General features: G+C 50.8%; 1 protein-coding gene across 12 annotated transcripts in view; it reads right to left on the bottom strand.

Annotated features, from left to right (window-relative positions):
• The window catches only part of MYCBP2 (MYC binding protein 2), a 3,160,061-nt gene that overhangs the window by 1,565,645 nt on the left and 1,573,037 nt on the right, over nucleotides 1-21,379 (bottom strand). For all 12 annotated transcript variants that reach the window (XM_069639721.1, XM_069639717.1, XM_069639718.1 and 9 more), the window contains one exon: nucleotides 11,322-11,409. In XM_069639721.1, the coding sequence (XP_069495822.1) occupies nucleotides 11,322-11,409 (88 nt within the window). The remainder of the gene's footprint in view (nucleotides 1-11,321; nucleotides 11,410-21,379) is intronic.

The raw sequence follows: 21,379 nt of genomic DNA, 5'->3' as shown, positions 1-21,379 counted from the left end.
CACATCAACATCTTGGAGCTCCGAGCAGTGTTCTGAGCGCTCAAGTCGTTCCTCCCGTCCCTCAAGGACAAAGTGGTGAGGATCTTCACAGACAACACCACCACAATATTCTACATACGGAAGCAGGGGGGGGCACCAGATCCCCAGCCCTATACAAGGAGGCCCAGGATCTGTGGCACTGGGCCGTCGCCCAGGGGATGTTTCTGGTTCCATTCCACCTGGCAGGAATAAAAAACACCATCGCCGACTCACTCAGCAGGGAGCTGCGCTCGTGCCACGAGTGGGAACTGCGCCAGGATCAGGTGGATCGACTCTTCCAACGATGGGGCAAACCCCAGATCAACCTGTTCGCGACGGCGACGAACTCCAAGTGCCAGAGGTTCGCCAGCTGGTTCCCACAGCCGAGGAGCATGGGCGATGCTTTCTCGTTCCCTTAGGACGGCCTGTTTCTATACGCATTCCCTCCATTGCCATTGCTGCTCCGCCTCATCAACCAGCTCAAGAAGTCCAGGTGCAGGATGATCCTCATCGCACCAGCGTGGCCGAGGCAGGTCTGGTTCCCGGACTTTCTGGATTTGTCAACATCCCCGCCAGTCAGGCTGCCGGCAGACGCGGATCTTCTCTCCAGAGAAGGAGGCGCCATTCGCCACCACGACCCACAGTCGCTGAACCTGCAGGCCTGGCTCCTGCAGCACTAGAGTTTGGAGGGTACGATATCCCGGCTGATTGCAGAGAGGTGCTTGCAAAGGCCAAGGCATCCTCAACTCTCAAGTGTTACGGTCATAAATGGAAGAGGTTCTCTGTCTGGTGCCGTGCAGAGAAGATTAACCCTCTGCGAATTACGGCCCTTCAAGTGCTGCCGTACCTGCTGTCGCTGGCCAAGGCTGGACTGGCTCACGCCACCATAAAGATACATCTGGCTGCCATCTCCCGATATACCAGGACGACGGGACGGGCGTCCTTGTGGTTTTATCGCCTGGTGAAGGAATTTATGAAGGAAATGTTCCCATCATTCCCGCCGGTGAAGGCTCCTGCCCCAGCGTGGGAGCTTAATGTGGTGCTGACCAGGCTCATGGGGGGCCCCATTCGAGCCTATGCATTCGGCGCCTTTGAAGTTCCTGTCATGGAAGACAGCGTTCCTCGTGGCCATCACCTCTGCACGACGAGTGGGAGAGATTCAGGCCCTGTCTTGCAAGCCTCCATACTTGACTTTTCATGACAAGAGGGTGGTGCTGAGGACGCACCCCTCCTTCATGCCCAAGGTGCCGTCGGACTTCCACCTCAAAGAGCCCTTGGTGTTACCAGTTTTCTTTCCGTCGCCTTCGACGCCGGCCGAGAGGACTTTGCACTCGCTGGATGTAGCTAGAGCGCTGAAGTTCTACGTGGACCGCACAAAGAGTTTTCGGAAGACGTCACAACTGTTTGTGAACTTTGGGTCTGTGAATCACGGAAGGCTCTCTCGAAGACTTCCATTTCCAGATGGCTCTCCGGCTGCATCATGCATTGTCACCGGTTGGCAAACCGACCGCTGCCCGGCCGTCCGAGAGCCCATATTACCAGAGCGATCCTGTCTCGTGTGCCCCTGCTGGACTTCTGCAGGGCTGCTACGTGGAGGTCGACGCACACCTTCACAAGATTCTACTGCGTCGGGACTCCAGGGAGGAGTCCAGGGTTGGCCAAGCAGTGCTGCGCAACCTGTTCGCTTAAGGTCAGCCTGGTGAGGAGGTAAGAGATGCTTAATGTTGAGTTGTTGTATTGCTTAATGTTGAGCCTGTTGCTACCTCCCGTAGTTGTGCATGTGCATACTGCTATGTATTCTTTTATTCATGAGCATGTGAATCCATGCCAGACCCCATGCTGGAGAAGGAACAAGTTACTTACCTGTAACTGTTGTTCTCCAGCATGGGTCTGGCATGGATTCACATGCAAACCCTCCCACCATACCCCTCTGTGGCTCTTCACTTGGTCATATACTGCCACTTGGCGTGCTACCAAATCTGAGGATGGCTGCCAGAGGTGGGGTTTAGGGAGAGGGCAGTCATTGGCTGAGGGCAGTATGACCCAGAGATCAGTGATTGGTTACTACTAAGAAAGACAGATCAGAAACGAAACTGATACTGATTTTTACTTTACCGAGGATTCCCAGCCTGACGACGGGGAATATTCATGAGCATGTGAATCCATGCCAGACCCCATGCTGGAGAAGTATGCATCTTTCATGTCCAGTGTTGTCATGTAATCTTGTGATAGCAGGAGGATCACTTCCTGTAAGGTCACCATCCGAAACTTTTGAGGTTTGACAAATTTGTTCGCTGGGCGCAGATCTAATACAGGGTGCATGGTTAAGTCCTTTTTGGGTACAAGGAAGTACACTGAATAAATACCTTCCGTCACCTGAGATAGAGGCACGACCTCTATAGCTCCTTTTTCCAGTAGCTGGTCCACTTCTTGCAGAAGGATGGAGAGGTGTTCTGATGTCATGCGTCGTCCCCTTGGGGGTCTGTACGTTGGGGAACTGTTGAATTCTATACAGTAGCCGCGGGCTTTGGTTGATAGTATCCAACAGTCTGATGTTATTCCCTCCCATGCTGGAAGAAAGGATGTTAACCGGCCCCCGACCGACGATGCATGGGAGGGGACCCGAATCTTCGAGTCATTTGGTGTTGGTGGCTTGGGAACCTCTAAGGGTGGAACCCCGACCTCTCCCTTTGCCACAGCGTTGTCCTCTCTGGTTGTATTGCCCACTGGTACCTTGGTTAGAGGACCAGTTGTTCGCAGAGTATTGCTGCTGCTGATTTTGCCGCTGGCGTTGGCCTCGAAAAAAGCGCATATTGCCATAGCCACGTTTGTTAGGAGGCCTAGAAATCTGGTCTAGTGTTTTGATGGTGTCAAACTCTTTCTTTGCCGTTTCTAGTGCCTCATCAACCGTCTTTCCAAAGAGGTTGGCATCTTCTATAGGCTTGTTGATTAGAGATGCTTGTGTTTCAGGTTTAAACCCCGAATTACGCAGCCAAACATGGCGTTTGAGGAGTATTCCTTGGACTAGGGAACAGCCAGACGTTTCTGCAGCATCCAGAGTGTTTTTCACGATGCTTTGGTTGACTAGGGTCCCTTCAGTAATCGTGGCCAGAAGAGGTGTACGTAGGGGTTCTGGTACCTCCTCGGGGTCCTTACGTAACTTGCTCCATTGTGCATCTGCGTAACTTGCTAGCAAGGAGTTGTTTGCAATCCTTGCGGAAAAAGCAGCGGAGGCTGTGATCCTCTTCCCTAGGGCATACAATTTTTTACCCTCTTTATCGGGTGGTGCCTCGCTGGTAGACAGCGGGACCCCTGCTCTTTTCCTTGTATTTGTCACCACTAGGGAGTCTGGTACAGAGTGGCCCCTGACGTACAACGGGTCTGAAGGAGAGGGACTGAATAGTTTTTCTATCCTCGGGTTGACCCCTCTGACCAACGCGGGTGTAGATAGTGAAGGGATAATTCGTCTCCTTACTGAGGCGAGGAGGGGAATGGTTTGGCTGACAGGGGGTTTCTCCTTGATTACCTTCTCCACAAAGTCAATGTCAGGAGAAATCTCCCCAGTGTCTATTTCGAAATGCGCTGCTGCCTTGCGTAGTAGTGCATTAAATGTAGGTTGATCGTCTATAGGTGACGTGTTCCTATTAGGCGAGTCCTTGCGAGGGGACAGGTCTAGTGCATCAGGGTACGAAAACGCTGATGGGGACTGCCAGGGCTGTGAAGCACCTTCCTCTGGGTCTTCTCCGAAGCCCCCCCACCTATATCTGGATTATCTTCAAAACCCTCCTCCTCTAGGTTTTGTTCCTCTTCGTTGCCTAAATATTCGTCCTCCTCCTGAAAGTGGGGGTCCTCTTCAGTGAGGTCATATAAAGCTACATCCTCTTGGGAGGGATTAAACAGCCTAGGGAATTTAGCCCTGGGGTCCACCTGAGGTCCCTCTCTTGCCCTTTTGGGTGGTGGTAGGTTTTGAGTCTCCATAAACCTCTCCATCTTCTCCATACAGAACTGGAGTCTCTCCAGGGTCTCATGAGGTACTCCTGAGCTGTCTGGGGGTGGGGGGGTTCGGGGGAGGGGGGAATAGGGTTTTCGGCCTGAAAACGCTTTGACCTATCCCATAACGTTCAAGAAATGTTTCCGTCGCCGTCTGAAAAGCCTTCTGGCAGGCTAGGAGTCCCTTTAGATGAAGGGGGCAGTTCCTGCCTTCCTTCCGGCCTTTTTGCCATTTCTCTAGCCTTCCGAGCGGTATTCGACGTATCTTTCGACGTCCGCCTCTGGCTATCAGTGGAAACGATCCTCGCCATGCTCTCGACGACTAATCTGTCTGTGGAGGGCTCTGGTCTTGACGTTACGGGCGTCGCGTGTTCTACGGCGACGGGCGCTCTCTGACGGAGCGCTTTGTCTGGCGGTTTGGGGGTAACACCCTTATCTGGGGGAAGCCCAGTCGCTGGTCGCGTCTGCGAGGGGGGCTGAAGACTCTTACGGTCTGAGGAGGACGCCGGTGGAACCTGCGTCTCCGTTGGCGCCGATGGTTTCTTCGTCTTCAAGGAAGAAGAGCCGTGGGTTATGTGTTTATGGGAGTGTTTTTTGTGTGCGTCAGTGTCGCCGGGTTGTTCATTCCCATAAGCAGGGCGTGAGCCGAGCTTGTCGGGGCCGGGGACAGACGACGAGGAGCGCGAGCGCTCCTTAGAGAGGTCTACGACTTCCGAAATGGATGTCGGGTTATCACATTTCTCGTCACTTTCTGCGGCAGCGGGTGAGGAATCGGACCTCGACATGGCGTAGGCCGCCCACCTCTTGACCCTGCGTTCCTTTAAAGTCTTAGGTTTAAGAAGCGGACAAGCCGCGCAGCCGTCTTCCTTGTGGTCGAGGGGCAAGCAACGGTTACACCGTTTATGCTGGTCTTTCCAGGTGAACTTGCCCTTGCAACGCGGGCAAAACCTAAAGGGTGTTCTCTCCATAGCTGAGGAAATATTTCGCTGTGATAACAACCCCGAGGGAAAGGGAGGGGAAAAGCAAAGGCATTCTCAGAGAGAAACAAGAAATGTCCGACGACCCCACTCTCCCTACTGTCTTTTGGCCGGCGAGGCCAGGCCACGTGTTCGGCAGCGCCGAAAGATCTCCTCCGTCTCGTCCCCGCCGTCGAAGTTCTTACTCGGCGGAGAAACGGCTTTGCAGCTACATCGAGGGAGGGATCTATGTAACAGATATTAATAAGTAATGACCAAAGGTCGAGTAAATAAATTTGCAATGTCTCTCCAGGAGCTCCGCGTAAAGGCGACCAATATCTGGGCGGAAAAAACAATCTGAGGGACCTCGACGCGTAAGGGATTGTGGGTACACCGCACGTCACTATAGGGATAGTGTTACAGAAACGCCTTGTCGACGTCCCCTTTTCGACTACGAAAAACAAAATGCAATACTCCGCAGTGACCACTGGATGTCGGACTATGCGCAGCATGTGATTCTAAGCAGATTAACAAACATCAGAAATATATATATGAAAATAAGTTTACTTACCTGTACTACTAATACTGTGTTAGCTGCTACCTGTAAGGCCAATACTGTGTTAGCTGCGTAAGTGTTTATAATAAAAACCAATATTTTTACAAAACTACTGTGTATAAGTGCTACCAAACCTTTTGGGTAGTTCAGGCCAAACCTAAGAGTTGGACCCCTGTACTCCTAAGAGAGAGTCTTATATAGTCCTACCACAAGTGGACTTTAGTAAAACTCCCTAACACTGATGCATCTTGTGGACCACCTTGTTCAGAAGAGGTGTTGGTGGAAAAGCGTATGCAAATCTCCCTGACCAGCTGATCCACAGTGCGTTCACCTTGGACTCCGTTTGGGGAAACCTGGATGCATAAGCATGGCATTTTACCTTCTCTTGTATTGCAAACAGATATATGTCACAATGCCACCATTTTGTGAAAATATTGTTCAAGGTGTCTGTAGTTCTCACTTGTGTTCTGAGGGAAGCTCTGTGTTTCCCCTGGAACGTGTTGTGACCATAGTTAAATGTTTCTCTCTCTGGAGACACCATTTCCAGATCTTCTGTGCTAGTCTAGACAGACTCTGTGAATGTGTCCCTCCTTGTTGATGTAAAACATGGCTGTTGTGCTATCTGTGAGGACTAGTATCATCTTGCTGACACTTGGGGTTGAAAGGCATTGAACACCGCCAGCAACTCTAGGATATGTTTGTTCGACAGGGTCTGCGTCCACATGCTGTGTGCTGTTTAGTGGAGAAAATGAGCCCCCCACCATGAGCTGAGCCTGTAGTGGCTTGGCCTCTGCACCAACCTTGTCTCCTCGTGAACATTCTTTGGAAGGAGGATTGAATGGATGACGATTGCCCCTAGTTGGAATTGCATGACCGAGGTAGGAATTGGGAGGATGGGGTGGTGAAGGGGGGGCGGTTGTGGGTGGAAAGCGAACTATGATGCGCTGGAATTGCCCTTGTCCACGAATAGTCTGTTTGGTGTTAAATGTTCCCCGTTGTAAAAATGGCTTGTTAGAAATCTGTCCTAGGGACATGAGGGTTTCATCCTCTTTTGCTGTCTCTAGTGAATCGTCGACAGCCTTCCCACAGAGTACATCATTCTCAATAGTCATGTTGATGAGTGGAGCTTGTGTTTCAGGCTTAAAGCCTGAATTCCTAAGCCAGGAATGACGCTTAATGTACGGACAATCTGCCACTATCCTTCCAGCTGCGTCTGCCGCATCAAGGGAATTCTTGATGATAGCATTGGCAGTTTATTTTCCCTCTGTTAAGGTCTTTAGAATCGGTTAATGTTAAAGGATATTTGTACTGCGCACTATCACCACCGGAGTGGTCCCCTGGTGCTCTGGTGAATCTGAAAAAGGAAAGGGGGTGGGGTGGTGAGTTAGTGGGGATGAGCGGGAAAAGCGCAGGAGAGCAGTGATGTGCTGTTGGCAGCTTCAGTTCGGTTAACACCGTTCCCTGAGCTAGGGGTGCTTTCTGGTCGGTAGCCGTCGTGTGCTGTTGTGCGAAGCTATGTGTGGTTTGTTTTGTTGTTGCGGTGTAGTGAAGTTTGTGTGGTTTGTTGTGCTTTAGGGTTGTGTTTGGTTAGAGTTTGAGAGGTGTATGCAGAGGGGTGAAATTGTTAGTGGGTTGGTTATTGGCCTTGCTATCTAGAGGTGATATGTGCTCAATTTCACGTTCTTTCTAGATGTGGTACGTGGATGTCTCTGCATTACTGTCTAGATCCTGCACTGGCTAATATTAATAATCCTGTCTAGGTGTGACGCAGGCTAATGTTCACAATTATATCCAAATGTGGCCCTGGCCCACCTTCAAAATCCTGTCTAGATGCGAAGCAAGTTAGCATTCACAATTTTATCTAAATGTGGCATTGGTAATATTCCCAATGCAGTCTAGATGTGGCAATGGCTAACATTCACAATTCTATCTAGATGTGGCGCTGACCGACATTCGCAATGCTGTCTTGATGCGACACAGGCTAATGTTCACAATTCTATGTAAGTGTGGCACTTGCTAGCATTCACAGTGCTATCTCGATTCGGTGACCGTAAGAGTTCAGGTACCCCATCTACCTGCTCTTCTAATTGGTCAGACTGGGACCTGTTATAGCTTTCCATAAGGGTAGTGTTATTTGAAATTCTCATTTAAGAAGCAGCTGACATCGCTGCTTTCTTCCCGAGAGCTTACATCTTTTTGCTCTCCTTATTGGGCAGGGCCTCAGAGGTAGCTAAGGCAGTGCCGGACCTCTTACATGTAGTCGTGACTACCAGAGAGTCTGGTTTAAGATGACCTCTGATATAGAGGGGCTCAGTTGGGGCTGGTTTAAAGCACATGTCTATCTGCGGATTAACTGGCTTGGTAAGTGCAGGAGTAGATAGAGATGGTATAAGGCACTTTCACAGACTGTAATAATGGAATACATTGGCCCACAGGCATCCTTTCATTTAAAATGTTACCCACAAAGTCAGTGTCCCCCTCCGACTCATGCATATCTAGTTTTAAAATCGTCCGCAGCTCTCTTTAGCAAGACATTATAAAGTAGCTGATCATCAATTAGTGAGGTAGCTACTGGCTCATCAGGAACATCTGGGGACTGAGTAAAGAATTTGACTTGGTCATCTACATCTGTTGCAGGATCACCTTCAATAAAGAAGATGTCTCTCTCATCGTCATCATCACATGGGTATGAGACATCTACCCTAGGTGTTTTAGCTGGTGCCCGCCCCCTGAGAAATGTATTTTGTTTAATAAGGTGCTTCCCTAAAAAAATCTACAAATGATGCCACTTTGTCCATAGTGGTCTCTAACCTCTCCATGGTCCATGACCCTGTAACTGGGGTGTCCTTGAGTGGTAAAACTATTTCTTCTGGATGCGAGGGGTGAGATTTTCCTTATAATGCCTGGGACAATGGGGAGGTAACTTATATTGTGAACCCTGAGATACAGTATGTTTCAGCAGCTGTTTCTACGTTTGTGTGGGTTTTTGTTTAGACACAGGCATCTGACTAAATGTATGCAAAGATTTTAACACGGTTCCTGCAGTGGTCGGCGTTTTGTTTGATCTTTGAGACATGCATCAAGGGTGGAACAACAGGTGCAAAAGTCTTCTTTAACACCAAACCGCTTGCTTTAACAGTAGTCTCGGGTCACATAGATCCACCTTTCAGCGGTTTTGCCGAAATGTGGCTGGGGGCACTAACGTGTTTAGTGTGTTTGTGGTGCCCCCCCATGCTTGTATTTGTGATTGAGTGTGCTTCCGTCACCAGCGAATTCCTCAAAAGTGCGTGAAGGCTGCCCTTCACAGCTGGGACTAGCATGCAGGAGTCTTCCGGATCCCGCATACTGTCTTCAGCGTCACTACTGGCGCAAATGTTGTCCTGTTCTAAATCAGACTCCTCTCTGCCGGCGCGGTAGTCTGAAGAAGCGTCCGCTGGCATGGCGTAGGCCGGCCAACGTTTCCACCGCTGATCCTTTGGGGTCCTGGGATAAAAAAAAAAAAAAAGCTTGCAGGCTTTACACTGCGTTTCCTGTAGGTCCCGAGGGAGACAATGATCTTTCCATGGACACTTGGGGTTACAGGATGGGCAGGACTTAAACTCAGTTTTCTCCATGGTAAATGTCGAAAGACAGTCAGACAGGGAGTAAGTAGAGAAAGGTGAATGGAGACATTCTCTAAAAGTGAATCCCGTAGGTGATTCCCCCCACTCTCACTACTGTGTAGTCTGATGATGGCACGTCTAAGAAAGGCCGCCGAGAAGCTGGTCAGTCTGGACGGCCATCGCTTCAACAAGCATTGCTGAATATGTCGAGCATCAATGGGGAGCATTGAGGCAGCATCAGTAATAATCAATGTAGTATAATATTAACAATAATTTAAGTTAGCTACTCTAGCTAAGAACACTGCATAATGCGACCAACTTTGATGGCGGAAAAAAACGATCTGAGGACCTCGATGCATGAAGGACCATGGGTACAGTGCACGTCTCAGTAGGGAAAGTATTACAGACACGCCCTGTTGATGTCCCTTTTTGAATTTCGAAAATAAGTTCAATACTCTGCACCAACCACTAGTTGTCGACCTATACAACGCATACAATTCTAAGCAGATCCACAACCATCAAATATATATATCAGTATACAGTGTGTAGATTATTTTGTTGTGTGCTCGTGTAAGAATAACTGTACCTTGGAACCAGCACGTACGTCCTGAAGAGTGACACCAAACTGCCCCGCCACTTCTACCATTTTGTAAGGTAGATCGAACTTTTGTTAAAATCCTCCACACAATTCCAGGTTGGTTGGTTTCTTTGAAATCCTCAATAGAGGACTTCACAAACGTCCCTAACAGATGCTCGCTGGTTGGGCGTGGGAGAGAAGCAGCTTGAGTTCGAGGAGATTGAGAATGAGTGATATGCGGTCGCCCATGAAAGTCATTTTTCCTTGAAGACCAGGAAGCAAAATGTTTGAAGTAAGGAGGGATAGTCCATGGTATCAAAGTCAGTAAAGACTTAAAGAAAAATGAAGATGAGTTGAGCAGAGTGGTGTGCAAAGTTAAGAAAGTTAAAGAAATTGTTAAGAGCAGTTCCAGTGGAATGTTAACTCCAAAACCAGGACTGGAGGATGTCAGCATGATAGAGGTAGTGGATGATGCAGCTGAATGCTAACCTCTCGAGGATCTTGGAGTGGTAGGTCAGGAGAGGGATAGGTCGGTAGAAAGAATGTTCAGGTCAGCAGTGGTCCTTTCCTTTAGTAGGAGTACGACTGTGGCCATTTAATAGCATACTGATATTGGGGAGAGAGGATAGGATACATCCGACACAAATACGTTTCTTAATATTTCAGGGTGCAAAGGGATCACAGAGTGCAGGATGGGGTATGTGACCAAGTCCAATGCCTTAGCTTGAAAGTTGCCAAGGGAGACGTGTGCCGCCACAAGCTGTGTGATACAGTGCCTGGTGGGCTGAGTGGGGAGGATACCTTGGCTTTCCCCACCTGGCCAATTAAGCAGGGAAGGGGCTCGCCATATGTGGTTATCCGGGACATTGTCCCTTTAAGGAACACAGTGCCAGCTGACACTTCAGCATATTTTCCATCCCATCCAGAGATATTGTCATTTGAACTGGGGTATGTTCAAAGAAGGAAATGGAGAAGTCAAAGGAGGGCGGGGTGGGGGGAGGCTAACTGCGTCTCTGCTGATCAGTAGAAAAAATATATGACCTTTCTTTGTCAGTCCAGTGGAGTGGGTGGGACAAAGTAGTGAGGTCTGTATGGAGGGCAACCACAGCAGCCGTGTTGTGGTGGGGGCACGTCTTAGGGACATCCTTTACACAGTTTGCGGGGATGAGAATCAAAGTGTTCAGGTTGGAGGTTTTGTTGCAGAGGGATTGTACATTCCAGAGGCAGAGTGACTTACGGAGGAGAGCGAGTGGGTGGGTAGTGACTGAGGGCAGGGGAACATTAGAGGGAGACCAGTAGGTTATAGTGGCATGGGTGTGAGGGGGAAGGACAACCAGTTCATGTTATAGGCAGTGAGGGTGGAGAGGAGAAACAGTCGAATAGTTTGAGAGAGAGAGAGCAGAGACACCAAGTGAAGGAGAGAGTGTGCCTCTGTGTGCTCAAGACAAAGATTAGGATGTTCGGGACACAGTGGTTGGGTAGTGGTGTGGAGGAAGCAAGGGAGAAAGTGCATAATGAAATTCAACATCAATGACAGATTTAAGTTTCAGAAATGTTTGTATTATCAAAAAAAGGTAAAATTGAAAAGGCATTACATTATAATAAAATAAAAAATGTCCTACCAATCGGAAGCGCAAGATCCTTTTTCATTAAAGCAGCTGCACAAACTCCTCCAAGATTGGCCAGCTCTTTTTCCAGCTGAATAATGCCCTGCAGAAACAAATGAAAGATCAAAGCTGAAATGTTTGTTACGGTTCTATGTGTTTTTACAGATTATTTATTCACAGCAATCTTTTTCACTGCATTTTTTTTTTTTTAACAGTGTTTATTTTTGAAACAGAGCAGAACGATCACAGATCAAATAACATTATGGCATGGCATACAGTTTCATAAGTGTTCCCCTCTCCCCCTGACTCCCTCCCGCCATTCGGCGCTCCTCACTTAGATAGGGTCTCTGGAGCGTGACGCTCCCATTCCGGGATTGGTTTCTTCCTCTGCCTGGGAGGTTTCCAACCTCTCCAGGACTCTCTTGGTGTTCCGGGGTTTGTAGGTTAAGGCCAGGAATTTTCTATCATAGTCTAGAAATGGAGCCCAGGCATCTTGAAAGCGATGTAGCACTCCGCCTCTGGCCGCCGTTATCTTTTCCGCAATCAGAATGTCCCACATTTTACCCCACCAGAGTATCATAAGGGGTCCTTCAACGGATTTCCATGTGCGGGCCACCACAATTCGCACTGCCAGAAGACATTGGGTCAGAAGTTTGGCTTTTCTTCCCGACCAGGGGTAACACCCTGGGACTGGAGAACCCAGGAGAATGGGTTCGGGTTTGTGTGGGATCGCCACCCGAGTGATGTCTGCAATCGTGGTCAGGCAGTGTGTGCAGAACACTTGAACCTTCGGGCATGACCACTACATGTGAAAGAAGGAGCCCGGTTGTCCGCATAGTCTCCAGCAGGCGGGGCTCAAAGCTTGATTCATATGATGGAACCGCAGGGGAGGGTAGTACCACCCAAGTAGGAGCTTGTAAACACATTCTCTATTTGTAATGCAAGACGATGTTGAGTGGGTTTGTGACCATATGTTTTTCCACTGCATTTTTTCTATTTAACCTTTTCTTCCTTGCCCTGTATCCCTCTACCTTCCCACCCCTGCATTTCTGCAGCAAAGATTTGGTAAAAAAATACTGAGGTGCAAAATATTAAGTAAAAAGAAATGATACTGTGCTTGAATATAAACACATACTGTATATGTCATACATTACTTACCATCATCGTATTTCTGATGCATGTATCTGCTTAGATTCACATGATTTGCATAGGCCACCATCTAGTGGTATGTGCAAAGTATTGCTCGACTTATTTTTGAAGTTTCAAAAGGGATGTCGACTGGGCGTGTTTGCAATACTATCCCTAGTGTGACGTCCATTGTACTCCTTTGTCCTTTACGTGTCAATGCCCCTTAGATTGTTTTGTTTCTGACATGAGGGAGCATGAAGCGTATGCGCAAGTAGATAAAAGTAGATGTAAGAGGTGGAACAAGTTACTTACCTGTAACTGTTGTTCTCCAGCATGGGTCTGGCATGGATTCACATGCTCATGAATATTCCCCGTCATCAGGCTGGGAATCCTCGGTAAAGAAAAAACCAGTATCAGTTTCGTTTCTGATCTGTCTTTCGTAGTAATAACCAATCACTGGTCTCTGCGTCATACTGACCACAGCCAATGACTGCCCTCTACCTAAGCACCGCCTCTGGCAGCCATCTTCAGATTTGGAAGCACGTGAAGTGGCAGTATGACCAAGTGAAGAGCCGCAGAGGGGTAGGCGGGAGGGTTCGCATGTGAATCCATGCCAGACCCATGCTGGAGAACAACAGTTACAGGTAAGTAACTTGTTCCTTCTCCAGCATGGGGTCTGGCATGGATTCACATGCTCATGAATAAAGAATACATAGCAGTACACACATGCACAACCACGGGAGGTGGCAAAGGCTCAACATTAAGCATCACATCAACTCAACATTAAGCATCTTACCTCCTCACCAGGCTCACCTCAGGCGAACAGGTTGCGCAGCACTGCTTGGCCGACCCTGGACTCCTCCCTGGAATCCCGGTCGACGCAGTAGAATTTCGTGAAGGTGTGCGTCGACCTCCACGTAGCAGCCCTGCATATGTCCAGCAGGGGCACACCAGATAGGAACGCCGTGGTAGCTGCGATCGCTCTGGTGGAATGGGCTCTCGGACGGCCAGGCAGCGGTCGGTTTGCCAACCGGTGACAGCACATGATACAGCCGGAGAGCCATCTGGAGATGGAAGCCTTCGAGAGAGCCTTCCCCTGATTGACAGGTCCAAAGTTCACAAAGAGTTGTGACGTCTTCCGAAAACCCTTCGTGCGGTCCACGTAGAACTTCAGCGCTCTAGCTACATCCAGCGAGTGCAAAGTCCTCTCAGCCGGCGACGAAGGCGACGGGAAGAACACAGGTAACACCAAGGGTTCGTTGAGATGGAAGTCCGACGGTACCTTGGGCATGAAGGAGGGGTGCGTCCTGAGCACTACCCTCGTGTCGTGGAAAGTCAAGTACGGGGCCTTGCAGGAAAGGGCCTGGATCTCTCCCACTCGTCGTGCGGAGGTGATGGCCACAAGAAAAGCTGTTTTCCACGATAGAAACTTCAACGGGGCCGAGTGCAGAGGCTCGAACGGAGGTCCCATGAGCTTGGTCAGCACCACGTTGAGCTCCCACGCCGGGGCCGGAGCCTTCACCGGCGGGAACGATCTGAACAGTCCCTTCATGAACTCTTTCACCAGACGATGAGACCACAAGGACGTCCGGCCCGTGGTTCTGGTGTATCGGGAGATCGCAGCAAGATGAATCTTGATGGACGCATGTGCCAGACCAGCTTTGGCCAGCGTCAGCAGGTACGGCAGTACTTGGGGAGCCGTAATCCGTAGAGGGTTAATCTTCTGTGCGTGGCACCAGACAGAGAACCTCTTCCATTTGTGTCCGTAGCATTTAAGAGTTGAGGACGCCCTGGCCTTTGCAAGAACCTCTCTGCAATCGGCCGGTATGTCGTATCCTCCAAACTCTAGTGCTGCAGGAGCCAGGCCTGCAAGTTCAGCGACTTCGGGTCGTGGTGGAGGATGGCGCCTCCTTCCCTGGAGAGTAGATCCGCGTCCGCCGGCAGCTTGATCGGCGGGGACGCTGACAAGTCCAGAAGGTCCGGGAACCATATCTGCCTCGGCCACGCAGGTGCGACGAGGATCATCCTGCACCGTGACCTCTTGAGCTGGTTGACGAGCCGGATTAGCAGAGGCAAGGGAGGGAACGCGTAGAGGAACAGGCCCTCCCAGGGGAACGAGAAAGCATCGCCCATGCTCCTCGTCTGGGGAAACCTGCTGGCGAACCTCCGGCACTTGGTGTTCGTCGCCGTCGCGAACAGGTCGATCTGGGGTGTGCCCCACCGTCGGAAGAGGCGATCCACCAGATCCTGCCGTAGTTCCCACTCGTGGCACGAGCGCAGCTCCCTGCTGAGTGAGTCGGCGATGGTGTTTTTTATCCCTGCCAGATGAAACGGCACCAGAAAAATCCCTTGGGCGACGGCCCAATGCCACAGGTCCTGCGCCTCCTTGGACAGCGCTGGGGACCTGGTTCCGCCCTGTTTCCTGATGTAAAACATGGTGGTGGTGTTGTCGGTGAAGATCCTCACCACCTTGCCCTTGAGGGACGGAAGGAAGGACCTGAGGGCCCAAAACACTGCACGGAGCTCCAGGACGTTGATATGTAGGGACTTCTCCGTCGGGAGCCAGAGTCCCCTTGCGTGCAGATTTTCGGTGTGCGCTCCCCACCCTTCCAGGGAGGCATCCGTGGTCACAGTCTCCTGGTGGGCTGGGGTCTGGAAGTCCATGCCCGCCGTCAGATGCGCGCGGGTGCCCCACCACCGTATCGCTCGTCGGAAACTCTCGTCGAGCTTGATCCTTTCCTCGAAGCTGCCCGTCGTCTGGATCCAGCGCGCATCCAGGAATTCTTGCAACGGGCGCATCCGGAGCCTGCACATGGGAATGAGGTAGATGCAGGAAGACATCATCCCGAGGAGGGACTTGATGGACCTCACTTTGGCCGCGTCGGCCACCAACATCCGTTGCACCTTGCCCAAGATGGTCCTGGTCCTCTCCTCCGACGGGGAGGCCAGAAGGGACACTGTGTCGAGCCTCGCTCCCAGAAACAGTGCGACTTGCGCGGGCACCAGGTGGGATTTGGCGTAGTTCACGGAGAATCCCAGGTCCGTGAGGAGTTGGACGGTCCTTGCCGTGTGGACCACGGCGAGCTCCCTCGTCTTGGCGCGGATGAGCCAGTCGTCCAGGTAGGGGTAGACGTGGATCCCCTCGCGGCGCAGCTGCGCCGCCACCGGTGCAAGGCACTTGGTGAAAACCCTGGGTGCCGACCGTAGTCCGAAGGGAAGGGCTTTGAACTGGTAATGACGCCCTTGGACCACGAATCTGAGGAATTTGCGGTGCCCCTTTAGGATGGGAATGTGGAAGTAGGCATCCTCCAAATCCAATGACGATAGGAAGTCTCCTTCCTCCAGCTGACCCAGGACGTGCTGGAGGGTGACCATCCGGAACTTCTGCGCCTTGATGAACTTGTTCAGACGTCGCAGGTCCAGGATGGGGCGCCATCCTCCCGTCTTCTTCTTCACGAGGAAGTATCTCGAGTAGACTCCGGAGCCCCGAAGCCTCTTTGGGACGAGTTCGATGGCGCCCTTTCTGAGCATCGCCTTCACGTCCCTCAACTTCTCCTGGAGGTAAAGTTCTTTCCTGGCCACGGGGGGGACGCGCGGGCACCTTCTTTGAAACTCGAGCGCGTGGCCCCGGGCCAGGGCGTCCAGCACCCAACGGTCGGTGGAGATGGACTCCCACACGCTGACGAAGCCCGCCAGCCGGCCTCCCACCGGGGTGCTTCGGTGGGGGCTCGACCCCAAGGCCGGTTCAATCCTGCTTGGACGCGGCCTTGCCGCCTTGACCTCCTTGGCGACGACGGCGGGGTCCGCTAGACTTGCCTCGTCCTCTGTAGGCCTCTTGCGACGACGAGCGGGCCGCTTGACGGTAGGAAGCGAAACCGCCGCCGGAACCTTTGGAGGCGCCCTTGCCTCCGCCGCTCCGAAAGGGCATCCGTCGTTGCAGGACTCCAAGGGCCCGGGCCGTCTCAGTATCCGCCTTGATGGCCTGAAGGGAATCGTCCACTGTCTTCCCAAACAGGTTGTTCCCGTCGAAGGGCATGTCCAGGACTCTGGTCTGGACGTCCTGCCGGAAGTCCGTAGCTTTGAGCCATCCACGACGTCGAAGGCAAACACCGTTGCCCAGCTGGCGGAATCCAGTGTCGGCGATGTCCGTCGCCACGGTGATGGCGTGGTCCGAGGCCACCTCACCTTCCTGCAGGATCTCAAGGGCCTCCGCCCTCTTGTCGTCCGGCAGAAAATCCAGCAGGGGAGCCATCTTGTACCAGAGCTCCCTGTCGTAGCGGGCCACGATAGCCAAGGCGTTGGCCGCTTTAATCGTCGTCGCTGCCGACGAGATGACTCTACGCCCCATAGTATCCAATTTCTTTCCCTCGCCGTCCGGCGGGGAAGTCGATGTGGAGGCCGCACCCCCCCCGCTTTCTTCCTGGCTGCCGCGGAGACGACGGAGTCCGGGGTAGGCTGCGCCCGGAGGCATAGGGGGGCCGTGTCCGGGACCCGGTACTTTTTCTCGTACCGGTCTCTTCTAGCTGGCGTCGTGGAAGGGTTCTTGAGGAGGGAAAGGCCCTCATCCCAAATGTCGTCCAACAGAGGCACTGCGAGGACCGTCTTCCTCTTGGCCTCGCGCCGCTGATAAAGGAAGCCTTCCTTTTTCTTCTCCTCAGGGCAGAGTTGGAAAAGCTCGGAAGCCCTGGAGATCATGGAGTGGAAAGATCCGATCTCGTCGGGCGGAGAGGCCCTGGTGGGAGGCGACGACGGAAAATCCTCGTCGTATGCCTCGTCGTCCGTACCCGTCGCTGCCGTGTCAGTCCCCGTATCATCCCCTCGGGTGGACGGGGAGGAGGGCTGGAAGGGGCGCGACGGTTGAAAAGGAGGTGGTGGATGGATCCTTCTTTTCTTGGTAGGGGGAACACCAGAAGGTCCCGGTTCTGGATCCCCCGACGGGAGAGGTTCCTCCGTCGGTAACGGTAGCCTCGTCCTTATCTCGGAGCATAAGGACTGTATGGCCAACAAAATGGCCGCCGAGTTGTCTTGCGGCGCTGGCAGAGGGGAATCCGACGGGCGAGCAGGGGCCCCGTCGGTATCCTCGACGATGTCGTCGTCGTCACCTGCGTCGGGGTCCATTCCGACGGGCTGGCCTTCTTCCACGTCTAGGCCGTGGCTTAAGACCTCGATCAGTTCCTCTTCTGAGGTTGAGGCCGACTCTACGACGACGCCCTGCCCCCCCTTCTTCTTCCCCACGGAGGGTTTCACGGGGGTCCTATCGATGGGCACAAAGGAAGACTCCCTCCGAGGAGGCAGGGAGATTCTGGGCCCTGAGGTCGCCACCACTGGTGCAGCCACCACAGGCTGAGCCAGGGCCGCCGCGACCGTTTCGATAGAGGGCTTGGCCGGATGGATCAAGGCCTTCACCACCTTAGGTGCGCTCACCGCCTTATCCTTGAGGGAGGGGGCACTGCCACGCTCCTCCTCTGCCTTAGAGCTCGACCGGGGCCTCTCCAGGAGCTTCGCCGGGTGCTCGGCCTTCCTCTTACCCGACCCAGAGCGTTGGCTCGTGGTTGATGGTGCCGGGGAGGGTGCGCCCTGCCTGGCGCCCGCAGAGCCCGACCGTTCGGCGCTCCCGGTGCCAGCGGACTCGCGGTGCTTGGCCTTATGTTGGGCCCCCGTCGCCTGGGCGGCCTCAAAGGTCTTAGAAGACCGCTCGGATTTCTTCTTCTTCTCGCCAGACGGGCTCTTACCCTCCAGCCAGTTGGCGAGACGTTGATGGTGGTCCTTCATGGTCCGTTCCGACATGTTGCCGCAAAACGCACAGTCCTTCTCCACGTGCGTCTTGTCCTTATGAAGGCAGTAAAGGCAGAAAGAGTGTTCGTCCTCCTTGAAGACGTTCTGCAGCTGGCATCCAGGGCAGACCCTGAACAGCTTTCCGGGCGTCGAGCTTCCCTTCTCCTGGGCCATCTCCGAGACAGGGCCTGAGAAGCTTCTGGAGTCCTCCGAAGTGTAGCTCGACGAAATCTTCACCCTTGAGGGGCACAGATGAATCCGACACGGGTCCCCGTTGATCGGATGTAGGATCGGTGGAGCTTGAGGCTCTTTTGACCGAAAGAATCGAAGTTTTTTGTAAAAAGCGCGAAAAAATAGCACTAACGCTCGAGAGCAATAGCACGAGGATCCCAACACATGAACGTGCGGTAAAAATCTGAAGATGGCTGCCAGAGGCGGTGCTTAGGTAGAGGGCAGTCATTGGCTGTGGTCAGTATGACGCAGAGACCAGTGATTGGTTATTACTACGAAAGACAGATCAGAAACGAAACTGATACTGGTTTTTTCTTTACCGAGGATTCCCAGCCTGACGACGGGGAATATTCATGAGCATGTGAATCCATGCCAGACCCCATGCTGGAGAACTATTAACTTCAACTCGAAAAAGAGAGTAACATGGGCACATGTGAATCTAAGCAGATACAAGTATCAGAAATACAATTACGGTAAGTAATGTATGCCTTCTGAGGCTTGACGATCTGCTTAGAATCACACGCTTTGCTTAGACTAGCAAGCAGTACCCGGAGAAGGTGATGGGATGTATGTAGGTACAGCAGCAAAACGATGCCTTAACACTGCTTGTCCCACCTGTGAATCTTGTTTAGAATGTGCGTTCAGACAGTAATGTTGTGTGATAGTAGCTGCCTTGCAAATGACATCTAAAGGGACATTTGGAATAAAAGCCAAAGCAGCTCCTGTGCCCTGTGTTGAGTGTGCTCTGGGCATGAAAGGCAGAAATTTGTTTGAAAGGGAGTAGCACATTTGAATGCATTTGACCATCCATTTTGAGATAGCTGACTTAAAAAGAGGATCCTTTTATCTTCCAGTAGCTATGGACACAAAGAATTGACCAGTCTTTCTCATTGGCTTGTCTTGTTAAGGTGTTATATTCAGCTTCTTTCTGCTGAATTGGTAGGGTTTTGGAAGAAAGCTGGAAGTTCTATGGACTGGTTGACATGGAACTTTGAAAGAGATTTAGGAGACAAATGTGGGTGTGTTCTTAGTACTACATTGACTTTGTGAATGACAACAAAGGAATCTTGAAATGAGAGTGCGTGTAGTTCACTGACCCTTCTAATGGATGTGATGGCAAAGAGAAAAGCAGTCCTGTAAGTGAGGTGTTTAAGACTGATTTTATGCATTGGCTTAAATGGGTAACCCATTAGCTTAGTAAGTACAACATATAAATCCCATCCGGGAGTTGGGTTAGAAATAGGTGGGTGTAATCTTTTATCCAGCTTCAAGAATGCATTTACTACTCGCACCTTCCACCAAGACACTTTCGTTTGAGAGGTGGTGTATGCAGAGTGCTGCTAAATGGACTCTAAGAGTTAAAAGACTGAACCTAAATCTAACAGGTAAAGTAAGTAAAGCACAATGCGTGAAAGAGAACAATCAATTGAGTTGATGTCTAGAGCTTTGCACCAGATGGCAAACCGTTTCCATTTTTTATAGTAAATAGTGCTGAAAGAACAGTTAGGTAAATTGCTGCGCTAGGAAACAAGAATAAATGTACAGTTTGAGTGTCTGCTAAGGTATTTATTCTAGGTTTCAAATTGTAAAGTAGGTGCTAAGAACCAGTCATATTAAGTGCCAACATAGACCTAGTAGTATCATGTGCATATGTTTCACCCTATATCAGGCTTTGCCAAGGCACTGCATCATATGTTAGATACTTTGTACATGCAATTTAATTAGTTCATGACACATAAGTTCAGTATAAAAGTTACAATCCTATCAGGTTATTAATTATCAGTAGGTTACATATCATTGCACTTCAAGTGTGCAATCATGCGGTTATTTTGCATAAGTTGAGTACAAAACAATGTCATTCAATGCGTGCAATCATGGGATTATTTAGCAAAAAATGGGGTTGCATTGTTATCTGTTGAGATAAGAAGGAATGAGGCAGAGGGGGGGAAAAGGAGAGTGAAAACACAGATTTAGAGAAGCATGGGAGTAGACGCAATAAGTGCACTGGTTAGCCTTTCAAGAAGTGCCTTGTGGTGTTTGGATCATTTAGTATTATAGTGTAGAGTGTCCTATTGTGACAGGTCATATTTAGATCCGTGCATCTTGTGTTTGATCCATATTTAGAAACCAGGTGGACATGTAGTGGTTTAAGTATAATGTGGCTGCCATTTAGGCGTACAGCATGTACATTGAGGAGATATTATGCCTATGATTTATTGAGAATTTCCATGTGCTCTGCATTATTGCTGTGTTTAACATTCCGAAGTGGTATCATATAGCTGGTATATTACCTGTCGAATCCCAGTAAATGGGTTGTCTGCGCGCCACGTTTGGCTGCGGCGAAAAACTTATATGTAATTATCCTGTGTGGTTCTAGGCAGGGAAAAACAGAACGGGGTATTGATATGTGCTCAGGTGTTCCAAGGTTAGATTACTATGAGGTGCAGGTTGGGGTTCTAATAGAAGTATTCCCATTACCTTGTGTCAGCCAAGGTTGGTAAATATCCGTACGTAGATTGCAGTCCGGTTTGATGAGATCGTTCAGAACTGTAGCGGGTTAAAGAGGTAAGTCAATCTGGTGCTCTAGTTAAGGTCAAATCTTGAGGTGGGGAGCGCCTTGCTCCCTGGTTGTCACCTTAGAAGTGGATGGTGAGGTTTCAAGTTTGAGGATGATGGTGCTCTGTATCTGTCCTAGCGCACCGCCATCTTACTACTGAATGTTTATGCTGGGCGGATGTCCCGCGATTGGTGGGTTGGTGATGTCATGTGCATGCTTGTTTCTTGATGCAGCCATGGAACTACGAGTCATAATTGGTTACTGAATAATTAAGAACACTAAAATTATATTGAAAAGCATGCTTCCGTATACTAGTGTTGGTTTCGCATAAGTCCTAGTGCACAGTTATAATGGACTAAACTCTCAAGGGAGACGTCATGCG

The sequence above is a fragment of the Ambystoma mexicanum genome, chromosome 7q (genome assembly GCF_040938575.1).
Source record: "Ambystoma mexicanum isolate Mex_15411 chromosome 7q, UKY_AmexF1_1, whole genome shotgun sequence".
In the NCBI taxonomy this organism is placed as follows: Eukaryota; Metazoa; Chordata; class Amphibia; order Caudata; family Ambystomatidae; genus Ambystoma; species Ambystoma mexicanum.
The sequence above is the reverse complement of the archived record's forward strand: the minus strand, read 5'-3'. Positions and strand labels throughout refer to the sequence as shown.